This window comes from Somniosus microcephalus, chromosome 7, assembly GCF_052327205.1.
Source record: "Somniosus microcephalus isolate GS21.2 chromosome 7, FLI_Smic_1.0, whole genome shotgun sequence".
Taxonomy (NCBI): domain Eukaryota; kingdom Metazoa; phylum Chordata; class Chondrichthyes; order Squaliformes; family Somniosidae; genus Somniosus; species Somniosus microcephalus.
Window position 1 is genome coordinate 263631744 of NC_140993.1, and position 12607 is coordinate 263644350.

The 12607-nt window shown below is 48.6% G+C and overlaps 1 protein-coding gene across 1 annotated transcript in view; it reads left to right on the forward strand.

Annotated features, from left to right (window-relative positions):
• Positions 1 to 7548, forward strand: part of gask1a (golgi associated kinase 1A) — a 61217-nt gene extending 53669 nt beyond the window's left edge. The window contains exon 5 of the mRNA XM_085993697.1: positions 7009 to 7548. Coding sequence (XP_085849823.1) covers positions 7009 to 7210 — 202 coding nt within the window. The 3' untranslated portion in view covers positions 7211 to 7548. The remainder of the gene's footprint in view (positions 1 to 7008) is intronic.
• Positions 7549 to 12607: the final 5059 nt, after the last annotated feature.

The window sequence follows — 12607 nt, forward strand, 5'->3', positions numbered from 1 at the left end:
CTGAACTCAGCGTGCAATGCAGTCTGAACACAGCGTGCAATGCAGTCTGAACGCAGCATGCAATGCAGTCTGAACGCAGCATGCAATGCAGTCTGAACGCAGCGTGCAATGCAGTCTAAATGCAGCTTGCATTGCAGTCTGAACGCAGCGTGCAATGCAGTCTGAACGCAGCATGCAGTGCAGTCTGAATGCAACGTGCAATGCAGTCTGAACACAGCCTGCAATGCAGTCTGAACGCAGCGTGCAATGCCGTCTGAACGCAGCGTGCAATGCAGTCTGAACGCAGCTTGCAATGCAGTCTGAACGCAGCGTGCAATGCAGTCTGAACTCAGCGTGCAATGCAGTCTGAACGCAGCGTGCAATGCAGTCTGAACGCAGCTTGCAATGCAGTCTGAACTCAGCGTGCAATGCAGTCTGAATGCAGCGTGCAATGCAGTCTGAATGCAGCTTGCAATGCAGTCTGAATGCAGCTTGCAATGCAGTTCTAACGCAGTGTGCAATGCAGTCTGAACTCAGTGTGCAATGCTGTCTGAACTCAGCATGCAATGCAGTCTGAACGCAGCTTGCAATGCAGTCTGAATGCTGCCTCATTATTCAGATTCGACAGGCAATCGGAGTTTAATGAGTCACATAACTAGATAGTGCAGCTGACTTGGTTATTCTGTAGAGTGAGGTTGCCCGTTGGCTTTGCAGAATGTTGTCCTTGGAGATTTCTGAGAGGCTGAGGTTTGAAGAGAGTCAGATTCATCTGCCCACATTCCTGGATGAAAATCTCTATAAATACACTTTAATATATAAAACCAGCTGTTCAAACCAGTTCACTCTGGAGATATTGTGCAGCAGTGGAATTATTCAAACTGGCCTTCTTTGAATATTATGAGCTTTCTGCTCAAACTGGCCTGACTTTACTGGAATTTATATCTGAGCCACCTCAAATTGACAAACCTAGGAAACAAATGAGACTAAAATTTATATAGCCATTGCAGCCTAAAGAGGCTCTAGATGTGCAGTGAGGTGTTAGTGTTGGGCAGATGAATCTGACTCTCTTCAAACCTCAGTGTCCGACACGGCAAGAGAGCCCCTGATGGGCAGAGGAAGCGCTTCAAGGACACCCTCAAAGCCTCCTTGAAAAAGTGCAACATCCCCATCGACACCTGGGAATCCCTGGCCCAAGACCGCACAAAGTGGAGGAGAAGCATCTGGGAAGGCGCCGAACACCTCGAGTCTCTTTGCCGGGAGCAGGCGGAAGCCAAGAGCGAACAGTGGAAGGAGTGCACGTCAACCCAAGCACCCCACCCACCCGCCCCTTCAACCACCGTCTGCCCCACCTGTGACAGAGACTGTAGGTCCCGCATTGGACTCATCAGTCACCTGAGAACTCATTTTTAAAGTGGAAGCAAGTCATCCTCGGTTCCGAGGGACTGCCTAAGAGAACAGAAGGAGGTGTTAGTGATGCTAGTGATTGCATTGACGTGCCTCAATAACTTCAAGACTCGAAGTTAGCAGAATAAAACAAAGGCTTTTATTAGCAAAGAAAAGATGCCGGTGGCTGCACCTAGCTTCACCTGGCATGCTGCTGTTCTACTGCAGGACAAGCCTGGACTTGTCTTAAGTAGGGCCAGGTATGGGCGGAGCCGACACACAAAGGGGGCGGTGCCCTATACACAATACAAGGTACAAACACCGGAGCAGGCAATACAATATATACAGTTAACTACAGAGTCTGATGAGTGACATATTTCATCACATGCATGATGTCTGCTCATCTCATTCACAGCACGTGTGAAGCCACAGATCCCAACAAACATGTATTCTGTGTACACGAGACAGCAGCACTGTGCACTATCAGTGTACGTACATGAGGCAACAACAACTTTCATTTATATCACGCCTTTAATGTAGGAAAGGTGCTTCACAGGAGCGTAATCAGGGAAACATTGACAGCAAGCAAAAGAAGGAGATATTAGATGTGACTAAAAAGGTCTGTTTTAAAGAGCGTCTTAAAGGAGGAGAGAGAGGTGGGAGAGGTATAGGGAGGGAATGCCAGAGTTTAGGGCCGAGACAGCTGAAGGCACAGCTGCTAATGGTGGAGCGATGAAAATCAGGGATGCGCTAGAGGCCAGAATTGGAGGAGCGCAGAGATCTCGGAGGGCTGTAGGCCTGGAGGACGGCGTACTATCATTGTACATACAGGAGGGAACACCAATGTGTACTATAAGCATATGTACATGAGGCAACTACACTGCATACATACAATCAATGTACATACATGAGGCAACAGCCCTGTGTAACTGTACATATATGAGGCAGTAGGACTGCATAATTTCAGGCGGTAGTAGCCAAAGTTCCCTTTAAGCTGCATGGCCGTGCAGCCACGCAGCTGTCTAGAGGTCCCGCACAGCCGGCTCGCCAGCTTTTGAAAGGAAAAACTGCGCATGCGCGGAAATTTGAATGGGCCGTGCACACAAAAATAATTAAAGGGAACGTTGGTAGCAGTGCATTGGTCCCTCTATCTGACCCCTACCCGACCCCTATCCATTTTGCCAGAAGATTCCTTTAAAGCATTGCTAAATCTAAAGGCCCTGCTATTTGCAGACAGGAACTTCTCTAGTCCCTTATTCATGTCTGTTGTTGTTTTTTTAAATATAATTCCACCCACTTTGCTGGTATTCTGTGCCACAAATTTATCACATTTTTAGTGAAAACATTTTGCTCAAATTTTCCATTTTTCATTTGAAATTCTGAACCCTTGATTTGGAATTTTGTAAGCAGCAGGTGGAAATTGCCTTGACGTTGGATAGCACTGCAGAATGAGACGTGGCCAGCTGAATTATATCTTTATTTTTTTGAAAGGTATAGTAGTCTGGCTTTGGAAATGATGTAGCTGATAATGTAGGTAATGGCTCGGGTTTTACATTGAGAATAACAGCGAGGCTATCAGCGCTCACCGTTATTATGGAGTAAATCAGACAGCAACTTCTGGAGTCCGCACATGCACAGTTAAACGCGGAAATCCAGAGGTTGCTGTCCAAATTGCCCTGCTCCTCCACAAGCTGCATTATAACAGTACCTCGCCGATAGACTCGGCATTGAAATCCATGTACTTAGTTACTAGTTACCCACTAAACACCGCAGAAAAGGTTAGGGCTGGTGCATTCAGGTGTAAGTGAATTTTTAACAGCGTGATAAGTCTTAATTACTGCCAAACAGCCTCTCTGGCACTGAAAATGTACTTTTATAAGTGTGGAGTCTGATTCCTTCAGAATTTAATTATTGTTGGAGATTTTTTTTTAATTAAAAATTAAAATTTACTTTTTCTTTCTGTCACTTTTATCTTTCTATCTTAATCCTACCTTTCTTTCCTTCTCTTAATTTTGCTTTCTGTACATGATTTTACATTGAATTAAATATTCTAATTTATACTTCCTGATTTAGACTCTGCGGGGTCGATTTTAACTCAGGTGCGGAGAATTGTCGGGTTCCCCGAATTTAGTGTTTCCCACACGAATCCAAATGGGTCTGTGAGATTGATGCAATTTTAACTCAATTCGCCAATTGATTTCCAACGTGTGGGAAGCCTTGGTAATTGAGTATTTCCAGTCAGAAAGTCGCAGAATATGACGTCATCATTGCTGCTGCTTTTAAGGTCCACAGCAAGCCTTGCTTCTTCTGCAGGCTCCCAAACTTCACCATTGAGATGGCACAGGAGCCTGCAGGAGCAACGGCCAGCGGGAGGGCAAGAGCTGCCTCCAAATTTGATGAGGCTTCACTCCAGGCATTGTTGGATGGTGCTAGGGCCCACAGGGAGGTCCTGTTCCCTTCTTCAGGGAGGAAGAGGACTCCCAGTCAGGCCAAGGCTGTGTGGCTACAGGTGGCTGGGGAGGTCAACTCCTTGGGGCTCACACGGCGCACCTGGATGCAGTGCAGGAAAAGATTCCATGACCTTCATCGCACTGGAAAAGTAAGTACTGTATGAAGTTTCCATCACCCTCAATCTGATCCCCGTTGCCTTTCCTCACCAGCACTCAGCTTTAGCAATCTCTTCCTCCACATCCCACTTGACACTCACATCCATCTTACCCATTCCCTCTCTCTCTATGCTCACATTCACATAACTATTCCACCATGCAGCCCTCACACTCCCTCTCACTCTGATGCTTTGAACACAACTGACTACACACAGGGAGGGCCTTTGGTCTTGCAACCTCACTCCATCTTTGTCTCCTTCTAAGTATCTATGCTATGCAATCTCTGCACTCACTCCTTCATTCTCACTCAACCTCCACTTGTCTCCCTCATTGCAGGAAAAGAGAGCTCACAACAGGAGAGAGCGAGCCAGGACAGGAGGAGGGCCGCCCTCATTAGCCCAGCTCACCCCCTGGGAGGAAGCCGTCCTGGAGATTGTCGGGGCTGACAGAGATGCGGAAGTTGAGGAAGGACAGACAGGTGCATCCCTGCAAGCTGGTGACAGAATAGTTTTCCATCTCTCTCATTGGCATTGCATGAGTCGCTGATAATGATTCTGAAGCTACATCATATGGGGTTATGATCATCTGCAAAATGCAATGTGCATGTAACCTTGGCATCACATCTCTAACTTTTTCCTTGACTCCCCCACAGGACCATCGAGAGCCCCCGTGCCCACTGTGCAGGAGGAAGAGCCTGAGCAGCCAGACTCCTCAGAGGAATCTGCAACCTCTGAGGGCGCATCATCAGCAGAAATAAGCGCACCCAGCACCAGCGCAGACACTCACACCTCGGGGGGACTTTCGGGACATAGAGTAAAGTTGTCACCTGGTGTATCACAGCTCACAAGTGAGCATCAGCAGATTGTGGAGACAGGGACAGCAGTGGAGAGTCCTCATCGCAGGGCGCAGGACTCTGCCAGCTCAGCTCAGCTGCATGTCGACCCTCTGCCTCTGGGTCCATCCATAAGATCAGAGGTGATGGAACTCCATGCACAGATGCAGGAGTCTCTGGCAGGTTTTGTCTCCAGGGTCGCTGCGAGTGTGGAGCGAATGGAGGAGTCCATAGCGAACATGAGCAGAGCCTTTGTGGAGTCAGTGGCGCATGAACGCATCAACACGGAAAAGATGGCTACCTACGTGGAAATGATTGCTGCCTCCGTGGTAAGGCTGGCTACCATAGAGGAGAGGATGGCTATGGTAGAGGAGAGGAGGGCTACGGCCATGGAGGAGGTTAGTTGCCAGGTTATGGAAAACATGGTGAGTGTTCAGAATAGAATGACATCTCTTGAGGAGCGATGGGCATCTATTGAACAGAGAAACCAGACCTTCATGGAAGTCCTTCTGAGTAGGACTGCCATTGCAGATACGGGTCCCCATGGCCCCCCTGATGTGCAGCAAGGTGCTCTCAAGCCACTTGCAGGCACTGAGGGGGACCTGACCCATGAGAGGGAGGTTGGTGGCAGACCTCAAGGAAGTGGGGGCTCCTCTCCAAGTGCTCACACTTCCATGCCACTGCAGAGCCCTCGGTCAGAGCCCTGCCGGAGTCCACACCCAACTGAGATAGACGTCTTAACTCCTGCACGGCCGCAGGAGCAGCAGACAGTTGACGAGCCCTCACAGGCTCGCCACCCCAGAGGACGCCCGCCAAAGGTGTCAAGACAGGAGCAGCAGGAAAGTGAGAAAGGGGCCTCCACATCTGCTGAAGCCACAGGGGAACCACTACGTAGGAGCACGCGTAAGAGGAAAATAAAGCACAAATAGTCACAAGGGTAGTCACTTGGGTGAAATGTTGTGTATTTTGTAAAAATGCCATCAGTTGTTTGTTTTGCATAAAAATTCTGATGGCAACTGCTGCAGTTCTAGCATGTGTCATTTCGCGAATGGGGCTGGAGGTCCTCTAATGCCAAGAAGGGAAGAAAAAAAAGGCCTCCCATGCTTCTGGCAGATGCCTCAGTTGAGGAAGCGCTGAGTGAGGGTGGCGAGAGGGGTCTCGCAGGAGGTCACACTGGAGAAGTGTGTGAGGCTCCAACCTTCCACAGGTGTGGTTAAGCCTGGTAAAAGTTGCCCCGGGCCTGAGACAACAAAGTCCTGCCACCTGCAAATGATGACTGATCAAATCTCCTCTTTAATGGTTGACCTGCAGCTGATAGTCAGCAAGCCAATAGTGCTCACGCCAGGTTTCATAGGCGTGATCCCCACCAAGTGTGTTTTACGTGGGAAAAGGGTTAAACAGGCAAGGGCCTGTTAAAATGGGATTATAAAGGCCAATGAGTGCTGTTTAAGGGCCCTAAAGACCAGTCCCGCCTGTTGAAGGCGGGACTGATTCGGGACCATCAGACACGCCTGGGTTAAAATGGCTAGGTGTCGGGAACCAGGCGGGGGGGGTCCCGACCCTCAGGTTTTGCGATTTTAACCCCCCACACGCCTCAAAGCCCGCCTGACGGCTGAGTTAAAATTGAGCCCTGCGTGTCACAGTGGGGATTCTTCAGTCTGATTGGTTGAAGAGCCTCACTGTTCCTTATCCTGCTCACACATGCCATGTTCCAAGGCGCTTCACAGAAGTGTTATCAAACAAAATTTGACACCGAGCCACAGAAGGAGATAGTAGGATAAGTGACCAAAAGCTTAGTCAAAGAGATAGGTTTTAAGGAGCGTCTTAAAGGAGAGAGGCGGAGAGGTTTAGGGAGGGAATTCCAGAGCTTAGGGCCTAGGCAGCTGAAGGCACGGCCGCCAATGGTGGAGCAACTAAAATCGGGAGAGGGCAGAATTGGAGGAGTGCAGAGATCTCGGAGGGTTGTAGGGCTGGAAGAGGTTAGAGAGATAGGCAGGAGCAAGGCCATGGAGGGATTTGAAAACAAGGATGAGAATTTTAAAATTGAGGCATTGCCGGATCGGGAGCCAATGTGGGTCAGCAAGACTTGGTGTGAGTTAAGATACGGGTTGTAGAGTTTTGGATGAGCTCAGGTTTACAGAGGGCGTTGACTTTCAGCAGCTCTCACCCTCCTTTAACAGTCGATTCTGGTGTCTCTTTCTTCTGTAGGTTTCCTGCGCACGCCGTCTCACTCTTACAGTCTGGATGCTTACGGAGCAGGTTGCTGAGGTCACTGTACATGGACAGCGAGTTCTGGGACAGCCACAATGGGATCAAAGGGCTGAAGAAGCTGGTTCAGGCCATAGAGAAAAGGGCTCAGCTACTGCTCAACTACATCCAGGAGAAAGACATCAAATTAGTTCAGGAATAACGAGAACACAACACAGGCTGCAGTTTAAAGTGTGACATTTTAGCCACCGATTGTTTGAAAACAGAGTTGGGAAGTCTAATCCAGGAAATAACTGCACAATTTCTCATGTTCTGTACATGGTGGGACTCGGGGAGCTGTTATTATCTCTGGAGACAGACTGGTATCAAATCCAGCATTCCAGGCTTGCCGTAATTTTGCTGGATATTCACTGAGAATTCTCCAGGGAGTAGAGTAGGGAAGGGGCTTGCGTCTACCTGGTGTTTGTGCCACTCTCACCCTGGCCCACTTCCCTCAGACAGGAGCATTAAAATGTTTCATGCGAGGGGAGCTGAGGCACCACCTGAAGTGGGGGGTGGGGGCGGGGGGGCGGGTGTAGCTGGTGGTGGGGGGGGGGGGGTGGGGGGTGGGGGGGGTTAGCAGCACAACGACACAGTCTGACCAGCTGTGCCAGTCAAAAATTGTTAAAAATTGCGGCCGGATTTTGAATTTCAGTCAACTACCTTCAACCGATCGTTCTGTGATTGATTGCAGTAGGGAAACGAGGCATTTAAAACTTAAACCCTGACCCCCAACCCCTGGCCCTCAGCAAAATAGACCCCAGGGGTGCAATGGCATCCCTTGTGCCCAGTGTTGCTGGAATATAAATGATGGGCTATGCACTGTATGATGTATTTTCCTCAGTCTCCCATATTGCTGCCGTGTTTCAGATCCACCGTTAGTAAACTAGGCCACACACTGAAATCTATCACCTATAGCATGTTATGTGAACGAACCGGAAATGGTATGTGTGGGAATATGCTTGTCATTGATATCAGTTCTATTCAGGTTTTAAGGAGCGTCTTAAAGGGAGAGAGAGAGGTAGAGAGGCGGAGAGGTTTAGGGAGGGAATTCCAGAGCCAAGCGCAAACAGCGGGAGGCGCGCACGTCAACCCAAGCATCCCACCCACCCGCCCCTTCAACCACCGTCTGCCCCACCTGTGGCAGAGACTGTAGGTCCCGGATTGGACTCATCAGTCACCTGAGAACTCATTTCTAGTGTGGAAGCAAGTCATCCTCGGTTCCGAGGGACTGACGAAGAAGAAGAGAAGATGCAGATCTCCCACATAAGCCTGGATCTGATGTGCGACCAAACCAGAAATGTATATTGACCCACTTCATTCATGACTTCTGGTATACTGCCATCTCAAAAACACAAAGAACAACTTCATGTCACATCGAAACAGCTAGATTTATTTGAGAAAGTCTGTATCTGAGGTTTTAAGTTTAAAAAAACACCCTGCGAAGTTCTCCTCTTTGCCTGTTTGAAATAGACTCCATTTAAAGTATAGCAGTTAATAAAAGAGCTAACAGCAGGATACAGAGCAGGATACAATCTTGCTCAGAAAGTAGCCATCAACAAATGGAGGAGTGGTTAATGGAACTTTCCTAAAACAAAAGTCAAAACCCAAAAACTACCTCCCAGGTCTATAGGAAGAGCCACCTGATTGAGAGAGCTTCCTGAGAGAGCCTGGAATTAGAAACAACCAGTTGTCCTGGGATCACGCAGCACCCAGGGAGCAGGCGATACATCCCATATGATCCCATTAAAAAAAAAACTAACTATGATGGTTTCCTCAAGACTTCAAGGCTTTGGTCCATCTGGACTTTGCAGAGGTTGCATTAAGGCGTTGGGGTAGAAGACAGGGTCACTGGTTTTCTGTCTCTCTTTCTCCATAGGAACATAGGAGCAGGAGGAGGCCACTTAGCCCCTCGAGCCTGTTCTGCCATTCAATGAGATTATGGCTGATCTGTGACCTAACTCCATATACCCACCTTTGTCCCACATCCCTTAACACCTTTGGTATTCTCTCTCACTTGACCTTTCTATTTCGAAGATAAGGCCATCTCTGACCACTTCCTTGTATCGCTTACCACCCACATCCCCCTTCCCCCACCCAACCCTACTTCCTTCTGTGTCCGCCCCTGGAAAAAACTCTCTCCCAACTCCCTTACAACTGCACTTACAAAATCCCAACTGTCCAGCCTTTGGCTCTTCATTTACCACGACATTTCTGCAGCTACCGATCTGCTCCACCACACCCTCACCACCACCATTGATGCCCTAGTCCTTATTAAAACAATTACTCTCTCTCACCCTGGTACGACCCACATCTGCGCTCCCTCAAGTCCAAGAGACGCAGACTTGAATGGATATGGCGGACAACTGGTTTAGTCATTCACCACCAGATCTGGCTGGACCACATAAAGCATTATCGGGTCCTGCTCTCGTCTGCCAAAATTGCTCACTATTCCAGGATAATTCTGGAATGCAAAGATAACCCCTGGCTCCTATTTTCTACTGCTAACCGTCTTCTTAAACCCCTCTCCCCTGTCTCCTCCACACTCACCTCCGACAACAAGTGTGAGGAGCTCATGGACTTCTTTGTCTCTAAGATGAGACCATCTGTTCAGCTGCCTCTGCCACTTCCCTTCCTTCCCTTAGCCCACCGGGCCAAACTTCCTCTAAGGTTCCCCCCTGCTCTAGCGCTGAACTCGCATCTTTCTCCAGTTTCTCTCCGATCTCCCCTCTTGATCTCTCCAAACTCATCCTGTTCATGAGGCCCACTTCCTGCTCCTTCAACCCTATTCCCACTAAACTGCTGACCACCCAACTTCCTTATCTGGCTCCCATGTTAGCTGGCATAGTTAACAGTTCTCTCCCCTCAGGTACTGTTCCCCCTCTCCCTCAAATCTGCCATCATAACCCCTCTGCTCAAAAAACCAACACTTGACCCCTCAGTCCTTGCAAACTACCACCCCATCTCCAACCTCCCTTTCCTCTCCAAAGTCCTTGAATGTGTTGTCGCCTCCCAAATCCGTGCCCGTCTTTCCCACAATTCCATGTTTGAATCCCTCCAATCCAGTTTCCGCCCCGCCATAGTACCGAAACGGCTCTCATCAAAGTCACAAATGACATCCTTTGTGACTGTGACAAAGGTAAACTATCTCTCCTCGTCCTTCTTGACTTGTCTGCAGCCTTTGACACGGTTGACCACTCCATCCTTCTCCAACACCTCTCCACCATCGTCCAGCTGGGTGGGACTGCACTCGCCTGGTTCCATTCTTATCTATATAATCGTAGCCAGAAAATCACCTGCAACGGCTTCTCTTCCCACTCCCGCATCGTTACCTCTGGTGTCTCCCAAGGATCTATCCTTGGCCCCGCCTATTTCTCATCTACATGTTTCCCCTTGGCAACATCATCTGAAAACACAGCGCCAGTTTCCACATGTATGCTGATGACACCCAGCTCTTCCTCACCGCCTCATCTCTCAACCCCTCCATGGTGTCTAAATTGTCAGACTGCTTGTCCGACATCCAGTTCTGGATGAGCAGAAATATTCTCCAATTAAATATTGGGAAGACCAAAGCCATTGTCTTTGGTCCCCACCACAAACTCCGTTCCCTAGCCACCGACTCCATCCCTCTCCCTAGCATCTGTCTGAGGCTGAACCACACTGTTCGCAACCTTGGTGTCATATTTGACCCTGAAATGAGCTTCCGACCACATATCTGTGGCATAACTAAGACCGCCTATTCCCACCTCCATAACATCGCCCGTCTCCACCCCTGCCTCAGCTCATCCGCTGCTGAAACCCTCATCCATGTCTTTGTTACCTCTAGACTTGACTATTCCAACGCACTCCTGGCTGGTCTCCCAAATTGTATCCTACGTAAACTTGAGGTCATCCAAAACTTGGCTGCCCGTGTCCTAACTCACACCAAGTCCCGTTCACCCATCACCCCTGTGCTCACTGACCTACAGTGGCTCCCGGTTAAGCAGCGCCTCGATTTCAAAATTCTCATCCTTGTTTTCAAATCCCTCCATGGCCTCGCTCCTCCCTATCTCTGTAATCTCCTTCAGCCCCACAATTCCCCTGAGATATCTGCGCTCCTCTAATTCTGCCCTCTTGAGCATCCCTGATTATAATTGCTGAACTTTTGGTGGCCGTGCCTTCTGTTGCCGAGGCCCTAAGCTCTGGAACTCCGTCCCTAAACCTCGCTGCCTCGCTACCTCGCTTTCCTCCTTTAAGATGCCCCTTAAAACCTACCTCTTTGACCAAGCTTTTGGTCACCTACCCTAAATTATCCTTATGTGGCTCGGTGTCAATTTTTTGTCTTATAACACTCCTGTAAAGTGCCTTGGGATGTTTTACTATGTTAAAGGCGCTATATAAATACAAGTTGTTGTTGTTGAAACCACATCAGACTCCTCCCATAATGATGAGATCTTAGAATCCTAGAATCCTAGAATGGTACAGCACAGAAGGAGGCCATTCGGCCCATCGAGTCTGCACTGGCTCTTTCGAACAGCAATCCAGTCAGTCCCACTCCCCCGCTCTTTCCCCGTATCCCTGCAATTTTTTGTCCTTCAAGTATTTGTTCAATTCCCTTTTGAAGGCTACTATTGAATCTGTATCCACCGCCCTATCAGACAGAGCATTCCAAATCCCAACCACTCGTTGCGTAAAAACATTTTTCTTCATGTCGCCTCTGGTTCTTTTGCCAATCACCTTAAATCTGTGCCCTCTGGTTATCGACACTTCGGCCATTGGAAACAGTTTCTCTTTATTTACTCTATCTAAACCCTTCATGATTTTAAACACCTCTATCAAATCTCCTTTTAGTCTTCACTGCTCCAAGGAGAACAACCCCAGCTTCTCCAGTCTATCCACGTGACTGTAATCCCTCATCCCTGGAACCATTCCAGTAAATCTCTTCTGCACCCTCTCCAAAGCTTTTACATCCTTCCTAAAGTGTGGTGCCCAGAATTGGACATAATACTCCAGCTGGGGCCGAACTAGTGTTTTATATCGGTTTAGCATAAATTCCTGGTTTTTGTCCTCTCTGCCTCTATTTATAAAGCCCAGGATCCCACGTGCTTTATTAACCGCTTTGTTAACCTGTCCTGCCACCTTCAGAGATTTGGGCACAAACATACCCAGGTCTCTCTGTTCTTGCACCCCCGTTAAAATTGTACCATTTAGCCTGTATTGTCTCTCCTCATTCTACCAAAACATATCACCTCAATCTTCTCTGCATTGAATTTAATCTGCCATGTGTCCGCCCATTCCACCAGCCTGCCTATGTCTTCTTGAAATCTATTACTATCTTCCTCACTGTTTACTACACTTCCAAGTTCCGTGTCATCTGCAAATTTTGAAATTGTGCCCCGTACCCCCAAGCCCAAGTCATTAATGTACATCAAAAACAGCAGTGGTCCCAGTACCGAACCCTGGGGAACGACACTGTATACCTCCCCACCGTCAGGAAAACAGCCATTCACAACTCTCTGTTTTCTATCCCTTCGCCAATGTTGTATCCATGCTGCTACTGGCCCCCATTATCCCATGGGCT